The sequence below is a fragment of the Camellia sinensis genome, chromosome 5 (assembly GCF_055761805.1).
Source record: "Camellia sinensis isolate YWXY chromosome 5, ASM5576180v1, whole genome shotgun sequence".
In the NCBI taxonomy this organism is placed as follows: Eukaryota; Viridiplantae; Streptophyta; class Magnoliopsida; order Ericales; family Theaceae; genus Camellia; species Camellia sinensis.
The window spans coordinates 96,196,542-96,218,998 of NC_138965.1; the positions used below are offsets into that span (position 1 = coordinate 96,196,542).

Below are 22,457 nucleotides of genomic sequence, written 5' to 3' on the forward strand. Positions count from 1 at the left end.
GAATTATTTTCCCATATTGCCCTCATCCTGCCACGGGTCGAACTGTGATTGGCTTATACAAAATATGTAGCCAACACCCCCAAAAAAAAAGAAAATAAAAATAAATAAATAAATAAAAAGAAAAAGAAAAAGACATGATTCTTGTACGTCAGTAATAATTATTACACTATATGTTGGAATAGGAAATAAGTGATTGTATTTTATTATTTTTATTTATTCTTTTGATTGGTGTAATGGGATAGCCCATATATTATGCCTTATGGCACTCCTGTAATTACTCAGTATTATTAATATAAAAGGGAATGAAGTCTAACTCATTCCCTAATTCTTTCTCTTCTCTAAACTTATATGGTATCAGAGCCAAAACACTAGCCCCATCTCTCTGTTGCCTTTCCTCTCCCGTCAAAACAGTCCAGACCATCAAAATAGTCCAGACCGACCACTGTAGCCCACACCCAACCTACCTACAGTCAAACCCCAATCCCCACACCCTTGCCCAGCTCTCTCGACAGCCTCTTAGGTGTCGTCGACCATCCTTCTCACCTTCTAGGGGGCTGTCGGCAGTCCCTCTTGCTTCCTAGGGGGTTGTTGAGTCCCTCTGGCTTCTGAGGCCTCTGTCAGAGCTTCCTAGGCGGTCATCGATCGTCCCTCTGGCCATCTGGGCCTCGTCAACCAGCCTTCTATCTGCCTCTGCCTCTGTTGCCTTCTTCAACTTCAACCCTTGCCTCTAGGTCTGCCTTTGTCTCCTTCGTTTTTAATGGTTGGTTATTAACCACTCTTTAATTCTCTTTCACAAAAAAAAAAAAAAAACACAATGATTCTTCATTCTTTATGAGTTTCTAGTTACTATTGTACTTGTTCCTCCACTCTCATCTTTCGGGTTTGTGATTGGCATTGTGGTTGAGGAATAGTTAGTAGCGTCCCCAAGGCAGATTTGACTAGTGAATCTACTACCTCTCAGCCCTCTCAAGGCAAGCGTTCTGTCATCCCTTCTACTATGACTAATACCCTCCACACTGGCCTTAGAATCACCACCTCTCTATTCAATGGTCAAAATTACCTAACATGGTCGCAGAGTCTAACTATTTTCTTGAAGAGCAAGGGGAAAATAGGATACGTTCATGGGCGGATTCAAGCACCCAGTATCACCGACCCTCATTATGACCAGTGAGAGATCACCAATTCTCTGATTATGGGCTGGTTGATCCATTCTATGGTTCCGGAGATTGGAGAAGGCTATTTGTCTATGGACACCGCCCAGGATATTTGGGAGGCCGTAGTAACTACTTACTCCAGGAAGGGAAACTTCTCACAGGCTTTCGAGTTACGTTGCTCCATTGAAAGGTCGGTACAAGGTGAGCAGACTATCCTCTAGTATTTTACCTTCCTTAGTAATGGGTAGAAGCGATTTGATCACCTTCAGGATTAAAAACCTGTCTGTCCCACTGATTCTGCTAGTTACCGGAAGTTTGTGGCGCAAGAGCAGGTCTTCAAGTTCTTGGAAGGCCTAATTGTGGAGTATGATCCGGTTCAAAGTAGGGTACTTGGCATAGATGTGTTTCCTTCTTTCCAGAAAGCCTTTGATTTTGTGCAGAATGAGAAGAGTCGCAGTTCTACGATGCTTCCTTCTGCTATTACTGATCACTCGGCCTTGGTTTCTATACCCTCTCACGATGGTAACCATGTGACTCGTGGGTCTCATCCTTCCTCTAAGAAGGATAATTTGTACTGTGATTACTATCGTCAACCTCGCTACACACGAGAGACCTATTGGAAGCTGCATGGCACTCCTTCTGGTGGCCAAGACGACCATCCTGGTACTTCTGGAGGTCGGTCTAGTCCTAGAGGCCGCGGGGCCAATGCACAAGCCTACCTTTCAGACACTGTTGAGCCATCATCTTCTTCTCCAATTGTCTCCTCCGTTGATGATATTTCGGGGTTAAATGCCTCGGATTTTGAGATTGCTCTTCGCCATTTGCTAGACCGTCGAGCCTCCACTTCTGCTACAGGTGCATCCTCTTTTTCCTTTGCCAATTCAGGTAACTTAGCTTCCTCTCCATGTGCGTTGCTATCTCATACGACTGTACCATGGATTATTGATTCCGGTGCTTCCAACCATATGTCTAGCTCCTCTAATTTATTTTCTGATTATAACCCCTCCTCAGGTCAGGAAAAAGTGCATATGGCTGATGGTACCATTTTGTATGGGTCAGGGAAAGGTTTAATTCGTGCCACCTCTTCCCTTCCTTTGTCTTCTGTCCTTCATGTTTCCAATTTCAGTGTTAATCTTTTATCTTTGAGTCGTATTACTTGTGACTTAAATAGTAACGTGACCTTTTTTCCTAATCATTGTCTTTTTCAGGACCTTATCACGAGGAGGAGGATTGGCAGTGGTAGAGAAGAACATGGGCTCTACATTCTGGATCAGACAAACAAGCTGGCTCATTCCTCTATTCAGTTACCATCCACCAAGGACGACATTTGGCTGTGGCACCGTCGCTTAAGACATTCCTTTTTTTTATTACTTAAGCATTTATTTCCCTCTGTTTTTGAAAAAAGTAATGTGTCAGATTTTCAATGTGAATCTTGTCAACTTGAAAAATAACACAGCCTCTTTTGCTCCTATTAATAAAAGTTTAGTTCATTTTTCTTTGATTCATTCTGATGTGTGGGGCCCATCTCGTTTTGTCTTTAACTGGTCAAAAATGGTTTGTTACCTTCATAGATGATTGTTCCAGGGCCACTTGGGTCTATTTGATGAAAGATAAAAGTGAGATTTTTTCTGTGTTTCAAAATTTTCATAAAATGGTTTGTACTCAGTTTGGGGCGGTTGTCAAAATTCTACGTTCTAATAATTGGGGAGGAGTATATTGACTCTGGTCTTGCCACTTACTTCGCCACAGATGGCATTATTCACCAGACTTCTTGCACTAATACCCCTCAACAAAATGATGTTGCAGAACGCAAAAGTCACCATCTCCTTAATGTTGCTCATTGTCCATCCTTTGAGATGTGAGTTCCTCGGTCCTATTGGGGGGAAGCGATTCTCACTGCCGCTTATTTGATTAATGGTCTTCCTACCCAAGTCCTTCAAAAACAAACACCTCTTCAAGTTTTGTTCAGGTCTACCCCTTCCAGGTTCTCCATTCCTCCTAAGACTTTTGGTTGTGTTTGCTTTGTCCATAATCATTCATCCACTCGTGGTAAATTGGATCCTAGGTCTCTTAAGTGTATTTTTCTGGGTTATTCTACCACCAAAAAAAGTTATAAGTGTTATCATCCTCCCACTCGCAAATGATTTGTCTCCATTGATATCACTTTCTTTTGAGTTTCAGCCTTACTTTCTGACCCTCCCGGTCTCACAGTCATCCCTTCAGGAGGAGCCTTGATGTGAAGAGATTCTTGTTCCACTTCCGCCAGTGATTGAACAAATAGCGAATGATAAGCCAATAGTTATTGAGGAAAAGGAAGCAGGCAGAGTTTATATCAGGGACAAGGACAGACAGCAAGTCACCTGGATGCAAAAGACTACTTTAATTCCTCGACTACCAACTTCTTCTCCAGATGAGTGCCCAAAGTCACCCCCCTCTTTTGAGAGTCCAGGTAATTCTGATTCTAGTGCTTCTATTCATGTTTTGTCAAATCTTGATGTTCTCATTGTTAATAAAAAGGGGGTTAGGTCATATACTCCGCATCCTATTAGTAATCATGTCTCTTATTTTCATCTGTCTTCCTCATATAAAGCTTTTCTGTCTAAAGTGTCTTCTATGGGTCTAACTACCAATTTTCAGGATGCTCTCTCTACTCCTGAATGGAAACATGCCATGATGGAAGAGATGAGAGTTCTCAGCAAGAATGGCACTTGGGAGTTAGTGGAGTTACCTAGAGGAAAATATCCAATTGGGTGTAAGTGGGTGTACACGGTAAAACACAAGGCAGATGGTTCCATAGAACGGTACAAAGCAAGACTAATTGCTAAGGGCTTCACTCAGACTTATGGAGTGGATTACCAGGAGACATTTGCACCGGTTGCTAAGATGAACTCTGTAAGAATCTTACTCTCTCTTGCTACAAATTTGGATTGGCCACTTCATCAATTTAATGTGAAGAATGCCTTCCTTCATGGAGACCTAGCAGAAGAGGTCTATATGGATATTCCTCCTGGTTTTGCAGATGCTAAGTCCAACGGTAAAGTATGCAGGCTCCGAAAGTCACTTTATGGGCTAAAGCAGTCTCCTAGGACTCGGTTTGAAAGGTTTGCTCAAGCTATGCTGAAATATAGGTTCAAGCAAAGTCAAGCTGATCACACCTTTTTTGTGAAACACTCCTCAGATGGTAAGACCACAGCTCTTATTGTCTATGTTGATGATGTTGTTCTGACAGGAGATAATGTTGAGGAGATTTCTCGTTTGAAATAATATTTAGCCAAGGAGTTTGAAATCAAAGACTTAGGCTATTTGAAGTATTTTTTGGGCATTAAAGTAGCTCGATTCAAGGATGGCGTCTTCATATGCCAGAGGAAGTATGTACTTGCTGAAGGAAACTGGAATGCTTGGAGGTAGACCATGTGATACACCTCTAGAACCAGGCCAAAAACTGAGTGAGGCTCAAGAAGGAGATCCAGTGGACAGGGGGAGATACCAGAGACTAGTAGGGCAAGCTCATATACTTATCCCATTCACGTCCAGACATTGCCATTGTTGTGAGCATGGTGAGCCAGTTCATGCATGCTCCTAGAGCTTCCCACTTGGAGGCAGTTATGAGAATCGTGATCTATCTGAAGTCTTCTCCTGGAAAGGATCTCTATTTCTCTAAACATGACCATCTCAGTGTGGAGGCATTTACTGATGCAGATTGGGCTGAATCAGTCACTGACAGACGATCAACTTCCGGATACTGCACATTTGTTGCTGGCAACCTAGTAACATAGCGAAATAAGAAACAGAATGTAGTTGCTAGATCTAGTGCTGAGGCAGAATTCAAAGCTATGGCTCAGGGTGTATGTGAGTTACTCTGGATTAAACTATTGTTAGGTGACTTGGGAATCCATCAGACTGACTCCATGCAACTATACTGTGACAACAAGGCCGCAATCAACATAGCTCATAATCCAGTTTAACATGATCGAACTAAGCATGTGGAGATTGATAGCCACTTCATCAAGGAAAAACTCACTAGTAGCATCATATGCATTCCCTTTGTGAAGACTGGAGACCAACTAGCCGATGTTCTTACCAAGGGACTAGGGAGCAAACCATTTCATGGCATTTTCAACAAGCTGGGCATGAGGGATATCTTTGCACCAGTTTGAGGGAAAGTGTTAAAATAGGAAATAAGTGATTGTATTTTATTATTCTTATTTATCCCGTTGATTGGTGTAATGAGCTGGACCATATATTATAACTTATGGCACTCCTATAATTACTCAGTATTATTAATATAAAAGGGAATGAAGTTTAACTAATTTCCTAATTCCTTCTCTTCTCTAAACTTACACTATATCTATTTTTTAGTGAGTATATTTTCTTGCATTTAAGAAAATGATGGGTATGTTTGGTTTGTGTTTGAGAGATGTGTTTTAGAGATAAAAAATACGAAAAGTTGTTTGGTTTGGTTTTTTTCAAAAGATGTTTTGGAAAATTATTTTGAGAGAGAGTTTTGGAAAAAGTGATTGATTTGATGTGTGTAAGAGAGAGATTTGTTTGGAAAACTTGTTTGGTTTACAAGTTTTGAGAAATTTTTTTGGAAAAATTTGTTTGGTTTGATTACTTTTAAAAACTTATTTGTAGAGAAAATTTCCCAAAATTTTTTCAGAAATACAAACCAAACGAATCCGATGTCTAATTGCACATGATTCTCACCCGAAAAAAAAAAAAAAAAAAAAAAAAAAAAAAAAAAAAAATGATTCTTGAACATCATTGATTATATATATATATTGAAATACATTACTAAATATGTGTATGAATTGTTTAAAAAATATTTTAAATTTTTTTCTTGTTGATAAAACTAGTTCAATAAAATAGACGGGTTAGTCGGATAGATTTGTCCAACCCATATCCTATTCAACTCAACCCGTTTAAACCCATTTATTAAATAGGCGGGTTTGAGTTGAATTATTTAAATGCACAACCCATTTAAACCCCCCCATTTGCCACCTCTAATATTTATCTTGTCATATATAAGAAAAAATAATTATTATTATGTCATGTATATGAATATTTAAGTCAAATATAATAATTTTGATAATCTAAAGGAGATGAATGTGTAAATTTACATTGTTTGTGTTTTATGATTGGATTCCAAGTTATTTTATACAAGCTTGTAATGTGTTCCACGTGTGTCAAAGTATTAGAAAGTGTCCGACAAGTGTCATGTTGTGTCAGTGTCTAACACGATGTATGACACAACTTGTTACCTTCTTAGAAGTATTTGTGCCTCTTAGGTTAGGTGACATTGAAAGCTTTGAGTCTCGTCTTTGTGTCTCCTCTCTCTCTTGCCTTGTCTTTTCTCAACTCTTTGTTTCACTCTCAGATCTGTATGCATGTTTGATTGTGTTTGTTTCATTCACATGTTTAAATCGATCTATTTGTGAGTTTAGTTGTATACAAGTTTGAATCGAAGATTTGTGTTTTGCATTACCAACCAATCCGACAGCCAAATTGAATGGTTTCATGCTGTCGATTTTGAATAGCAAATCAGTCGACAATGGTTGATCAATTTTATTACCCAATGCATTTGGTTCAAGTGATGACAGGCCAAGGAGAAATCTGAATCAAACTGACCTGTGATCAACCCTAACCCCCATCTCAATCAGATGGCTCAGCCACCTCTCCTCAACCCAAAGCTATGGCCAACCCCATGTCAACCCATCTCCTCTCCATGACCCTCGAAAAGAAAACTCTTCCATCAACAAGATGTCATCTCAATACCAAGGGTTGGCTTGGTGGATGAAGCGCTCCCCTTGCCCTTACTAGGCGTGATTCCTAAGTTTGAGTCTTCCTGTTGCTCTATGCAGTTTTTGCTTCCCTCTTAGTGATTCAAGATATAAAAAAATAAAAGAAGGCAAAAAACTTCTAGCCTTGACTCCATTATTAAGAGTAGGAACAACACCGTTTCCTGTGTACTCATACTTGTAGCAACGACAGCACCAACTCAACATAGTCCTCAATAACTCATAACAAGGGCCCCCTATCAGAAATTTAAGTATCTCCCCAACCCCCAGTCATTCCTTGCTCCCGTAGGTTCCTCAAAATCTGAGAATTTTTCAAAGTCTCATCCTATAAAAAAGATACCACTGATAGGTGCAACTGGACACAATAAAAATAAATAAATTGTCACTTGGTTTGGGCCTATGTAGACTAATCAAAATCCTCCATCTCTCTCCTCTAGCAAGCCCATCTCAATTAAATGATGTGCATTCTGCCATACCACACCTCCTCTCCTCAGCTACTTGCTCTACAAAAATACCATATGATTCAAACCCTTCAAGATGTGGTTGTGATGGTTAGGGGTTGGACGTGAAAGGGAAGGGGGGAAGTGGCGGTGGTTAGAAGGGGCTGGAGAAGGAAGGTGCAGTGGTCAGAAGGGCTGGGGAAGGGAGGGAAATAGATGGTGGTGGCAGTTGTTAGAGGGGGATGTGTGAGGAAAGGAAGGAGAGGGAGACAGTGGTGGTAAGAAGGGGCGAAGGAAAAGGGAGTGAGGATGGAGGTGCTGGATTTTGTTTGTTGCGAACAAAGAATTTCTGGTAGATCGAGTGAAGACTCACCACCCATCATCATCATCTGACTCCAAAATTAAGAGCATTTTTACCTTTTTTCCCCACAAATCATTATCTCTTTATATCTTGGAAGGGAAAATACACTTGCAGTTAATGGCATGCACTACATTTATAAGTCATATACTAAAAGGGAGCTGGAATGTTGAGTTTTGGACAATAGGGAGGCAAAGTGCAAAAGGATCATAGTTCAAGCGGGTTTACTATAATTTATCCAAAAAAGAAAATGACATTGCTATCACTTGTAATCAAGAAAGTTGTTTACCTGGACATCATCATTAAACATTCTGTAGCTATTTCTGTAACGCTGCAATAACTTGAAGGCCCACTTGCTTTGGAAATCTTCAAACTGGGGCAATCCAAGTTGTATTAGTATCTTTTTTGAGAAGGAGAAAACATTAAGAAGGGATAAAAGGTAAGTTAAATTCTATTTAATAACTTGTACAAGAATTAAACTTAAAAAAAAAAAAAAAAACGAGATACCTGTACAATCACATTTGGCCAACGACTGAACACAGCCTCCATGAACTCATCAATAACTGAAATATACTCCTCTCCATCAAGGCGGTGTTCTTGCAATCCCAAATCTAAGACAAAGGATGACGACATCATTAATATTTTCAATACAAAGAGCAAATAATTTTTCTAGATGTGCACAAAAATTTTAAGGAAATTAGAATGTGATAAGAAGCCAATACAAATAAATTCATGCCAACAATGGCCTAAATGTCAAATCCAATATTTTATTAGGTAAATTTAGAAGTAAATCCACACACACACACACACAAAATATATATATAAAAATAAAAATAAAAAACCAGACATGCTTGATGTAGTTACCAATACTAAGAAATTAGTAAGTGTACACAACCATATGTATATTTAAAACTAGGATGATATATAAGCATTGAATCCTGATATGCTCCAATATTGGCAATGCAGATTTTCTTGGAGATACAAGGTTCACCCAATTTACAACAACAAACAATGATGTAATCTGGGTCCTTACAACATTTATATGCAGGAAGCTAGCTTAACTTCAAGACAACAACATGTTGCAGTCATGCAGCTAAACGAACTGCTCCAACTACCAGGAACAATGAGACATTTTTCTTACATTTCTAAAACTTTCAATAACTCAAATTAACTACTAAAACAGAGAAAGAAGAGGCAACATCCAATGAAAATCACATTACAAAAAATTAATTGAATTCCCATTAGAACTAGGGATTCTAATTTACAGGAAGATCACTAATTTGGAAGTAAATAAGTTCTTATGAAATATGTTCTTGAAACCCGCATGCACCCTCTTCAAAGAAAATACTGTTACAGAAAAAACAACTATATTTAGAATTAGAAAGTTGTGTCAGTACATCAAACAGGGCATCTATTGCTAGTGTGATGTCATCTGTTTCAAAGAAGATTGAGATCAGATCACTTAATTTAACTGTTACAAACTGACAGGAAGACAAGCATAATACAGATTAAGTCGACATTATTCACATTGATGACTAAACATCAGACTGGCCTGCGTACGAACTAGGATAGTCCACTGCACTGCTATAAGAACATCAGCTTTTTGGCAGCATGGTAGAGCAGTTGCCTGATGCAAACACAACACAACCTCCAGATGGAAACACTAGTTCCATTTGTTTTCTAGTGGCATTCCTTGCAACTAGTAGAACATAATGTTGGCGAATCCTTCTGGATTTGGTTGACTTGGTGAACAGGGAATTTACATCCCTTTAAAACTAAGATTGTACAGCCTGTATACTTTGTATTTGTTTCCTGTCATAACTGCAGTTAGTTAGGCCCTAACTTTTAGCAATTGTTTCCTGATTTCATGTAGAATTAGTTCCCTAAATAAGTGTCATTTGTACTTTATATATTTTGTATGTTTTCCCTCAGTTAATAGTAAGAAGAATTATTCATCTATATGGTATCAGAGCTCTAGGTTTTTTTCTGCTCCTGTTTCTTCTTCTATCTCAGGAATCCTTCTGCACAGCCTTCATTGCTGATTGCAGAATATCTCTTGGCCTTCATTGCCTTTAATCCCTGGCCTGCTATCGCCTTCAAACAGTTCAAACTTAACCCAGAAAAATCCCACAATGTCTGTTACATCCGAAACTACTGCTCAAACCAACACCAAGTCAAACCTCACATGGTGAATATCAGAACCTACAGCCATCATATCGCAATGGAAGAAATTATCTGGTATGGTCTCAATGGGTAAGGACGTTCTAAAGGGTAAGGGAAAACTCAGCCACATGATTGGTCCGATGCCGAGTGAAGAAGATCCAAAGTTTGAGGCTTGGGAAGTGGAAGACTCCTCAATTATGTCATGGCTCTGGAATTCGATGCAACCACAGATAAGTGGAACCTGCATGTTTTTGACAACTGCCAAAGACATATGGGACACCGTGAAGCAGTCCTACTCCAAAGTTAAGGATGCAGCCCTGGTTTATGAAACTAAAACCAAGATTCACTCGACAAAACAAGGTACAAAGTCTGTTACTGAGTATTATAACACTTTGAAAAGGTTTATGGCTTGAACTCGATTACAATCAAAACATTAGGATGAAGTGCAGTGATGATGCCGCTATGATATTAAAATTTGTGGAAAGCAAAAGAATTTATGAGTTCTTGGCTGGACTCAATGTGGAACTTGATCAAATTCAGGTGCAAGTGCTTGGAAAAGACACTTTACCTTCTTTGAATGAGGTATTGTCAGTCATACGCACTGAAGAGGGAAGGAGGACTGTGATGTTAGACTCTCCTACTGATGAAGGATCTGCTCTGGCTGTGGTTAAACCACCATCTCCAAACAAATTCAGTGGCCTGAACTCAAACAAAGCAGAGGCATACAGACCACCAATCAATAAAGAGGACCTTTGGTGCAGCCATTACAAGAAACCAAGGCATAATAGGGAGATGTGATGGAAATTGAAGGGAAAAACACCTTTTGGCAGAAACAACAACACTCAACAACGGTATGCTCTACAAGGCAACCAACCAAGCAAATATTGCCGTTGATGACAAACCTAACCAAGACTCAACTAGTAGCAACTCGGAAATCAGTATATTACAAAAGGAAGAAATTGAGAAACTTCGGAGCTTCCTTACTTCACTTGAAAAACTGGTTGGCTCATGTTCATTGGCACACTCAAGTAAGTATTCCTCATCTCAAGCCCTTAGTGTTTCAAAGGACTGTAATTTGCATGGAACCTGGGTAATAGACTCAGGTGCCACAGACTACATGACCAACTCTTCACACTATTTCACGACATACACCCCATGCCCTGGAAACCAAAAAATCCGAGGTGCTGATGGAACCCTTGCATTCATGGCAGGAAAAGGAACCATAAATCTTACACCTTCTCTTGCTTTGAAATCTGTTCTTCATGAGCCTAAACTTTCTGTAAATCTTTTGTTTATTTTATACATCAGATTACAATGGCAGGAAAAGGAACCATAAATCTTACACCTTCTCTTGCTTTAAAATCTGTTCTTCATGCGCCTAAACTTTCTGTAAATCTTTTGTTTATTTTATACATCAGATTACAAAAGATCTAAACTGTAAAGTGACATTTTTTCCCAATCATTGTGTCTTTCAAGAACCGGTTATGGGGAGGATGATTGGGCTTGCTAAAGAGAAGGAAGGACTCTACTGTCTGGATACTTATAGTGGCAAGGACAGTGGCCGTCTACCTTTATCTCATTTCTCAGAAAAATTCTCACCAAATAAAGCACAAATTTCGCTTCATCACTTTTGTCTAGGACACCATTCTTTCTCTGTATTAAATACTATGTTTCCTGGTTTATTTCATAATTTGGATGATAAGTTTTTTCATTGTGAAGTATGTTAGTTTGCCAAACTTCATCGTGTCTCATTTCCATTGAGTGATAATAAATCTTTATATCCTTTCTCTTTGATTCATAATGATGTGTTGGGGCCATCTAGGATTCCAAATATTACTGGCACTCACTGGTTTATTTTCTTCATTGATGATTGTACTCGTGTTACTTGGTTGTTTCTCATGAGAAACAAATATGACGTTAGTCTATGAAGCATGGACACGCCAAAATGAAAGCTGTGGCGGTGTCGGATACGGGGACACACCGGGGACACGGCATCTGGCGTGTCCCCTTAATTTAATTTATTTTTTTGCAGGGGACACGCGTGTCCAAATCTGGACATGCCATGGACACTGCAAGAAGAGTAAATGAAAGGGAAAACGAGTACAAACCTGGTCGGCGACGATCCAAAGCCCTTCGACTTCGACGATCTAGAGCCCCATTCGACTTCGACGAGCTCTCTCTCGCCTTCACCTTTTCAAAGGTCTCTCTCTATCGCCTTCTCTCTCTCCCTCGCGATTGCGATCGCGATCGCGATCGTCTCCCTCTGTGTGGCTTCTGTCTCGCTCTCTCTCAGTTCTCTCCCATCTTTGTCTTCTTGTCTTGATTCATATATAATATATATAACTATTAAATAATAACTCTCATATATAATATATAACTATTATTATAACTATTGAATATATAATATATATAACTAATAACTATTATATAATATATAAATATACTTATAAGATAATGTATAATACATATTATAAGATAATATATACTTATACATATTAATAAATAAAAAAAATAAACACATGTATGTAAAATAAAATAAAATAAAATAATTAATTAGAACACATTATTTAAAAAATATAATAAATAAATAAAATAATTAATATGTATTAAAATAAAAATATTTATAAAAAAATTAAAAAATTTGCCGTGTCCCCTACCGTGTCCGTGTCCCCATTTTTTAGAAATTGCCGTATCCCGTGTTCGTGTCCGTGTCCGTGCCTCATAAACGCTAGTGTTAGAATATTTCTTTATTTCCTTATTTAAATTAGATTAGATTGTGATTGATCGATTGATTCCTTAATCAGTCAATCAATCAATCAATATAAAAGGTGATTCCTTAATCAATGCCTTAGGGCTTCCTTTTGTAACAATTGATTGATTAATATAAAAGATGATGATATCATAATCATCACCCAGGCTTTGTATTCTCTTAAATTACATAGTATTAGAGCCAAAACCCTAAAAACCGTCACCCACACAGCCGCTGCCACCAACCAGCCGCCACCTATCACCACCCATCCTCCACCTCTGGTCCGTAAGTCTTTGTTGGAACTAGCCAAGGTCCCACAGAGCTGTTTCGGCTTCAGCCAAAGGCCTCTCTGGTCTAGTCGACCCTTGTGAGGGCTGTCCTAGCCTCTTTTTGTGTATTTCGGCTCTTGTGGATGAGTGTTTGAGAGCTGGTCATTTCCTGTTGCCCAAGTCTTTTTTCCCTCCACTTTCTTGAACACAGTTCAGCACTTGTTTTGATTGGAGACTTGTTTTCCCGTATTTGATTTATTTTTTAGGTTGATAGATGACCCATGAATCTGATTGTTATGCTCTCATAGTGGTCTGTATGTGATTTTGCTTGTTCCAGCCCATTACATTTCTCTTTCTATTCTTGTGATTCGTGCAAGGGTTTTTGTGTTGAAATTATAGAGTTCTTATGGCTAAACTAACTAGTGAATCCACCACTAATTCTCACCTATCTAAAAGGGAGAGCTCCAGTCCAATTATGACTACTACATCTGAGAACCTGAACCCTAGCCTCAAAATCACCACCGCTCTGTTTAGTGGTTAGAATTACCTTTCATGGTTTCAGTATCTGACACTTTCTCTGAAGAGTAGAGGGGAGATGGAATATATTAATGGGAGAGTTCACACACCAGGTATTACGGATCCTGGCTATGACCAATGGAAAATTACCAACTCTTTAATCAGAGGGTGGCTCATTCATTCCATGGTTTCTAAGATTGGTGAAGACTACTTATCCATGGATATTACCCAGGATATTTAGGAAGCAGTCGCTGCTACATATTCTCGAAAACGGAATTTTTCTCAGTCTTTTGAGCTACGTTAGTCTATTGAGCACTCAGTACAGGGGGAGCAGACAATTCTCCAGCATTACATCTTTCTAACTAATGGTTGGAAACGCCTAGATCATCTCCTGGATTACAAGCTTGTCCGTATAGTTAACTCAGTTGGTTATCAGAAGTTTCTTGCATGGGAGAGGGTCTTCAAGTTTCTGGAAGGCCTTAATATGGAATTTGATCCGGTCCAGAGTTGTGTCCTTGGCATGGATATTCTTCTATCTCTTCAAGAGGCCTTTGCATATGTACAGAATGAGGAGAGTCGTCGTTCTACTATGTTACCACCGGCTACTGAAGACCGTTCAACATTATTTTCTACTCCTTCTCAAGATGGGGCTAGTTTGTCACTACCTCTTTCCCATCTTTATGTTCTGTGATTACTGCCGCAAGCCGCGACATACTCGTGAGGCTTCATCAGGGAGTCGGGGTGATCGGCCTGGTGCTAGAAGCAGTCGATCAGGCCAGTCTAGAGGACGTGGCTTTAATCCACGGGCCCATCAGTCTAGTGCTTTTGACACCCTTGATTCTGCTTTCGCTTTAGTTGGTCCGACTTCTGATAGTTTATCTAGCATGACTTCCTCTAAGCTTGAGGATGTTCTGCGTCATTTGCTGGCCCACAGGTCTTCTACCACTCCCAGTGCATCTTCCTCGTCATTTGTCCACTCAGGTAACTTAGTCTCTTCTCCTAGTGCTTTTCTTTCCCATAAGTCTTTGCCATGGATTATTGATTCCGATATCTCAGATCATATGTCTAGGTCTTCTAACCTTTTCTCAGCATATAAGCCCTCTTTAGGACAAGACAATGTTAGGATTGCAGATGGTACTGTTTCTTTTATTTCTGGGAAAGGTTTAATTCATGTCACCCCTACCTTACCTCTGTCTTCAGTGCTCCATGTACCCAATTTTTCTGTTAACCTTCTATCCTTGAGTCGTATTACTAAGGATTTGAACTGTAATGTGACATTTTTTTGCTGATCATTGTCTTTTTCAGGACCTTGTTACAAGGAAGACGATTAGCAGTGGTAGTGCAGAAAATGGTCTCTATTTCTTGGATCAGCCGAACAAGCTTGCTTATCATTCCATCCAGTTCCTAACCACCAAGGGAGATTTATGGCTGTGGCATCGGCGTCTTAAGCATTCTTCTTTTCATTTACTTAGACATTTATTTCTATCTGTTTTTACAATATGTCTAAGTTTCTTTGTGAGTCTTGTCAACTTTGCAAACAACACCGAGCTTCTTTTGCTCCAAGTCTTAATAAAAGTTTAGCTCAATTTTCTTTAATGCATTATAATGTGTGGGGTCCATCTCGTATTGTGTCTTTAAAAGGCTATATATGGTTTGTTACCTTTATCGATAATTTTTCTCGTACTAATTGGGTATATCTCATGAAAGAAAAAAAAAATGAGGTTTTCTCTGTATTTCAAAATTTTCATAAAATGATTTATACTCAATTTGGGACAATTGTCAAAATCTTGCGTTCTAATAATGGGGGTGAATACATTGACTCAGGGTTAGAGAGCTATTTTTCCACTCATGGCATTATACATCAGACATCTTGCACCAATACCCCTCAACAAAATGGGGTTGTAGAGTGCAAGAATTGCCATCTTCTTGACATAACTCGCTGCATGTGTTTTTCTATGAGTGTGCCTCGATCCTACTAGGGTGAGGCCGTTCTCACCACAGTCGTTCTCATTAATCATCTTCCTACTCAAGTTTTGCAAAAACCAACTCCACTTCAAGTCCTTCTCGGTTCAAAGTCTCTGTTTTCCATTCCCCTTAAAATATTTGGCTGTGTCTGTTTTGTCCACAATCATTTTCCTACTCGTAAAGTTGGACCCTCGCTCTCTCAAGTGTATTTTCCTCAAATACTCGCCTACTTAAAAGGGATACAAGTGTTATCACCCTCCTTCTTGTAAGTGGTTTGTGTCCATGGATGTCACCTTCTTTGAGTCTCAGTCCTATTTCTTGTCTTCTCTGGTGTCATAGTCATCCCTTCAGGGAGAGCCTTAGTGTGAAGAGATTCCTATCGTCCCTATTGTGCCTATGGTGGAACCAGTTGTCCCTGCACCACCTATCACGAGGACTATAGAATCCAATGCCACCAAGGACAGGGAAGGGCAAGTTTATATCAGGGACAAAGACAAACAGAAAGTTACCTGGATATAAAAGATCACTTCTAATCACCCACTGCCATCTCCTGCTTCTAATAAGAGTCTAGGTAACTTTGAATCTCTTATTTCTCTTGAGTCTACTGATATTGCTATTCCTGACACTACTGGTCTTGATATTCCTATTGCTAAAAGAAAGGGTGTGAGATCTTGTACTCAACATCCTATCTCAAACTTTGTGTCCTACTCTCATTTGTCTTCCTCGTATAGAGCCTTTGTGTCAAACATTTCCTTTGTTAGTATTCCTAACCATTTTCAGGATACTCTCGCTATCTCTAATAGAAACTTGCCATGATTGAGGAAATGAAAGCACCTTGTAAGAATGGCACTTGGGAATTAACTGAGTTACCTAAAGGTAAATGACTGGTGGGATTCAAATGGGTGTATACTATGAAGCACAAAGCAGATGGTTCCATTGAGCATTACAAGGCTCGACTCGTGGCTGTTAAAATCCACCTACTCTCCACCTACTTCACCCACTTAAACCTACTCCACTAAACCTAACCCACTACTTCACCCACTCTCCACCTACTTCACCCACTTAAACCCACTCCACTAAGCCTAACCCACTACACCACTACCACCTCACCTACTCCACTAAACCTAACCCACTACACCACTACCACCTCCACTTCACCTACTCCTTACCTACTACACACTCACCCTCTTCTATATATAGGAATCATGAATCATTGTAATAGATATCAATATAAATCAATCAATAATACATACAATTTATTCTCTCTCTATTTCTCTTTATACATTAAATTTTACATGGTATCAGAGCAAGGTTAAGACCTTAGTATTTCTCGCTTCACCGGCGGGCGGCAACCTCGCCTTGGCCGCCCGCCGGACCTCAACCTATTCCGCTTATTTTCTACACATACCTTGACTTCTTCAACATTTTCTTACACCCCTCCTCCGCTATGTCGGCGGCGGCACCCGCATCATCGTCTAGCCTCTATCGCCGTTCACCTCGCCTCTCACATATCCGTGGTTGTACTCTTACTCGTCGTCGTCGTTGGCGTTTCTGGCGCTGCTTTTCTGCTCGTCACTGCTGTTTTTTTCCCGATTTGCTCTCTCTCTCTTAGCCATGGATTTGGGTGTGGGGTGTAGAGCTGTGGCTCTGTTGTTGGTAACCATGTTTGCTGGCTTGAAGGTTTCAATGGCAGCAGTGTACAAGGTTGGGGACTCCGCTGGTTGAACCATCATTGGGAATATTGATTACAAGGCCTGGGCTGCTTCCAAGACGTTTCATGTTGGAGATGTCATCATTTTCGAATACAATTTTCAATGTCACGTGTTGCAAGTGCCCCACAAAGAATACCAAGCCTGCAGAAGTGTAAGACAGTAACATGCATCTTCACATACAGCTTGGGTAATGTGTAACTATCAAAAGCACAAGCTTCTTGGACATCCCTCTCTCTCATCTTTTCCCATTTTCAAACCCACTTTAATCATATCTCTCCTTTCTCTTAATTTATTTCATCCACGTTCTTTCACCCTTTTCTTTTATTTTAATATATATATATATATTTTATTATAATATATTTTCCCTATCCCTTGTTAGTAAGCATCACCCGTTTTCCATTCTCTTATTATTATTTATTTTATATTCCACCAAAAAAAAAAAAAAAAAAAAAAAAAAAATCTGCTGTTTTTCTTATCACCCATCCACAAATATTTTTCTCTATTTTCTTTATCCATTATTTTCTTTTATTTTATTTTTCTTATTAAACAAAACAACACCACAAAATAACACCAACAACATTCCACAACCTTGTCATTTTATTCATATCAGGGGATCAACCCCGATCACACTTTTACATAAAAAAAAAAAATAAATAAAAATAAAAAAAAAAAAAACCCACACAAACAAAAACAAAACTACCACACCCACAGTGGGATTTTTCTTCTCTACTCAGCCGCCGGTCTTTTCTTCTTGCCTCCGTCCTGGGTGGTCCTTGCCGGTGTTGCCTCCGTGCTTCCTAGACCACCAAGCAAGTTGCCTCCTCCCTGCTCCTCCACTACAGCATACGGTGGACCTCCAAATCGGAACATCACGGTGGCCTTCCGCTTCAGCTCCTTATTTTCCGCCTTTAGCACACTTAACTCTGCTCGCGCATCCTTATACATGCGTTGGAGCAGAGCCAGTTGGGCGTTTAACTGCTGCACCTCATTTGTCCTACTCTGCAGCCGGTTCGACAAATTTGTAACCGCAGTCATGGTTTCCACACATGACTTCAATGTATACTGATTGGCCTCCACATCCGACTGCACTGCCATTCTTTGCTCCACCGACCGCATCGGAAAGTTCAACGGAGCAAAACCAGAGGTGTTTGGTTGAGGTTCACGGGCCTCCGCACCAGTTATCTCTCTTGTTGACTCGTTGAGGTCGGGAAAGAGAGTGAGTAGACCACGGGATGAAGAGGCCATATTCTGGGTAGCTGAACGGGAAGAAGAGGCCATGTTTTTTGGGTTGCTGAGTGTTTCAGCGAAATAGCAATTTCAGACTGATAATGTTCGGAAGGGGAGTGTTTCAAGATTTGCAGCTCTTAGAGGCAATCTCTCAGAAAAACGAATATCTCTCTCAGAAAATGAAGAGTTTTTCAGAAGTTTTTTCCCAGGTTTTTTTGTCTTCGCTTCTGCCTCAAGCACAGCCTCCGCATTGGTTTATATTGACACTGACGACGCGGCCGACACGCCACTCTGTCGCTCACGTGCCTCGCCGCGTCTCCGGCTCACCTTTTGATGGCTCGACGCTTTCTGTCGGGCACGACTTTTGATGAAGTGGGCGCGCCTTTTGAGGGCGCAACTTTTGATGGCACGTCTTTTTATGGATTGGGCACGCCTTTTGATGGCACGCCTTTTGAAAGATTGGGCACACCTTTTGAGGGTGCGACTTTTTAGGGGTCCGACAAGACTCTGTAAACTGTCCCGACATTGATTCCGGTTAGCTCCTTCATGGGTCCGACAAGACTCTGTAAACTGTCTCGACATTGATTCCGGTTAGCTCCTTTATGGGTCCGACAAGACTCTGTAAACTGTCCCGACATTAATTCCGGTTAGCTCCTTTATGGGTCCGACAAGACTCTGTAAACTGTCCCGACATTGATTCCGGTTAGCTCCTTTATGGGTCCGACAAGACTCTGTAAACTGTCCCGACATTGATTCCGGTTAGTTTCTACAAGGGTCCAGCAAGACTCTGTAAACTGTCACAACAACTGTCACAACATTGTCTGCTACAACGGTCCGACATGACCCCATAAACTGTCTTCTACATTGGTCTGACACAATCATCCAGTGTCCTCTACAACGTTATGACACCACCATCCAGTGTCTTCACCAATGGTCTGACACGACCATACAGTGTCTCTTCTCCTCTTTTATTTTTATGTATTTTCTTGTTTTGTTACTCTCTCCAAACTCAAGTTGGTTAGTTCCTATCCCCCTTGAGTTTGCGGGGGGCTGTTAAAATCCACCTACTCTCCACCTACTTCACCCACTTAAACCTACTCCACTAAACCTAACCCACTACTTCACCCACTCTCCACCTACTTCACCCACTTAAACCCACTCCACTAAGCCTAACCCACTACACCACTACCACCTCACCTACTCCACTAAACCTAACCCACTACACCACTACCACCTCCACTTCACCTACTCCTTACCTACTACACACTCACCCTCTTCTATATATAGGAATCATGAATCATTGTAATAGATATCAATATAAATCAATCAATAATACATACAATTTATTCTCTCTCTATTTCTCTTTATACATTAAATTTTACAGTGGCAAAAAACTTCACTCAAACTTATGAAGTAGACTATCAGGAGACTTTTGCACTAGTGGCTAAGACGAATTCAATCAAAATACTTCTCTCTAGCAGCTAATTTAGATTAGTCACTTCATCAGTTTGATGTAAAGAATACTTTCTTACATGGTGATCTAGAAGAAGAGGTATATATAGACATTCCTCCTAGTTTTCAGGATCATCAAACAAAGGGTAAAGTATGCAGACTTCAGAAATCGTTATATGATCTCAAACAGTCTCCAATGACTTGGTTTGAGAGATTCACTCAGTCTATGCTTAAATATGGTTCAAACAGAGTCAGGCAGATCACACTTTGTTTGTGAAACATTCCTCACATAGTAAGACTACAACTCTCATTGTTTATGTGGATGACATAGTGCTTACAAGCGATGATAGTGAGGAAATACCCTTGTTGAAGAAATATTTAGCTAGTGAGTTTGAAATCAAAGACTTGGAAAACTTGAAGTATTTTCTGAGAATCGAAGTTGCTCGCTCTAAGGATGGGATTTTCATCTCACAAAGGAAATATGTTCTCGACTTTTTGAAGGAAACAGGAATGCTTAGATGTAAGGCCTATGATACCCCACTGGAACCTAATCAGAAACTTAGTGATGATGAAGGAGAAGCAATTGTTGATAGGGGGAGTTATCAGCGACTAGTGGGTAAGCTCATTTACTTATCTCACTCTCGTCTTGATATTGCTATTATTGTCAGTATAGTTAGCCAGTTTATGCATGTTCCTCATCAAATTCATTTAGAGGCTGTTACAAAAATTCTGAGGTACTTGAAATCTTCTCCAGGAAAGAATCTTTACTTTTCCAAACATGATCACCTCAGAATGGAAGACTATACAGATGCTGATTGGGCAAAGTCAATAACTGATAAGAGATCTACATCAGGATATTGTACCTTTATGGGTAGCAATCTTGTTACTTGGAGGAGTATGAAACAGAATGTGGTGGCTAGATCAAGTACAGAAGCTGAGTTCAAAGCTATGACACAAGGTGTGTGTGAACTCTTGTCGATCAGATTGTTAGTGATCTGGGGATGGGGCTACCATCAACATAGCTCACAATCATGTTCAACATAACAGAGCAAAGCATGTTGAGATTGATCGCCACTTCATCAAGAAGAAACTCACAAGTGGCACGATATGTACTCCTTTTGTGAAGTCAGACGAACAACTTGCAGACATCCTCACCAAGGGAGTTGGGAGTAAACTATTTCATGACATTCTAGGCAAGCTGAGCATGCGAGATATCTTCGCACAAGCTTGAGGGGGGGTATTAGAATATTTCCTTGTTTCCTTATTTAGATTAGATTGTGATTAATTGATTGATTCCTTAATCAATCAATCAATCAATCAATATAAAAGGTGATTCCTTAATCAGTGCCTTAGGGCATAGTTGATTGATTAATATAAAAAGTGATGATATCATAATAATCACCCAAGCTTTGTATTCTCTTAAACTACGTTCTGTTTTCCCTATTTTTTCTTAAAATGATTCAAAATCAGTTTGGTGTTCAGATTAAAAATATCATATCAGACAATGGGAAAGAATACTTTAACCATATTCTTTCACCATTTTTCCCTAGGGAAAGGATAATACACCCATCTTCATGTATAGATACTCCACAACAGAATAGGATTGCAGATGGAAAAACCGTCATCTTCTTGAAACAACCCAAGCCCTTTTATTTGAGAAACAAGTGCCTAAATCCTACTGGGGGGGAAGCCGTGTTGACTGCAACTCATCTCATAAACTGACTACCTTCAAGAGTATTGGGCAATAAAACTCCAATAAGTGCCCTTTCACAATTCTATCCTAAATTCAACAAGTCTACCCAATTATCACCAAGAATATTTGGTTGTGTTTCCTATGCTCACATTCATGCTCACAATCAGGGTAAATTGGATCCTAGAGCCCTTAAGTGTGTCTTCCTTGGTTATTCCTCCACTAAAAAAGGGTATAAATGCTATCATCCTAATTCAAAAAAATTCATCTCTAAAGATATTATCTTTGCTGAGAACAAGTCATTTTTTGGTGAAACTTATCTTTAGGGAGAGCATTTATTAGAAGACAAGTTTAATTTCAGTCTCGATTTTGATAATCTCGATATTTCAGCTCCTAAAACACTCACTCCTCCTACTGGTTCTCTTCCTGCCCGTTCTCTTTATCTAGCAGAAACATCATCCTTGTATCCAGATAAAACCGAAAAAACTCCTGATGAGAAAACAGGTTGCCATTACAAGTGTATTCAAGAAGGAAAAAGTTTGAACCTGAACCGATGCAAGCCAAGAATCCGAACATGTAACAGGTCTTGAAAATCCTCTTGCTTCACAACCTGAGTTTACAAACCTTTATTTACCAATTGCCCTTAGGAAAGAAACACGGAAATGCACTCAACACTCCATAGCAAACTCTACCTCCTTTGACAGACTCTCTCCACTGCATAGAGCATTTCTCACAAATTTGCTCACCATTAAAATTCCACAAACAATCCAAGAGGAATTTAGGGATGAGAAATGGAAAAAAGCCATGAGTGAGAAAATGAGAGCACTATAAAAAAATGATACATAGGAAATAGTTGAGTAGCCAAAAGGGAAGAAACTAATAGGGTGTAAATGGGTGTTTACTATGAAGTATAGAGCTGATGGAATCTTGGAGAGATATAAAACTAGGCTTGTGGCCAAAGGCT

General features: G+C 39.7%; 1 protein-coding gene across 1 annotated transcript in view; it reads right to left on the minus strand.

The window, feature by feature from the left end:
- Positions 1-22,457, minus strand: part of LOC114311305 (NAD-dependent malic enzyme, mitochondrial) — a 95,221-nt gene that overhangs the window by 46,779 nt on the left and 25,985 nt on the right. Inside the window, exons 7-8 of the mRNA XM_028257428.2 lie at positions 8,258-8,361; positions 8,040-8,123 (exon numbers count right to left, since the gene is read on the minus strand). Coding sequence (XP_028113229.2) covers positions 8,040-8,123; positions 8,258-8,361 — 188 coding nt within the window. The remainder of the gene's footprint in view (positions 1-8,039; positions 8,124-8,257; positions 8,362-22,457) is intronic.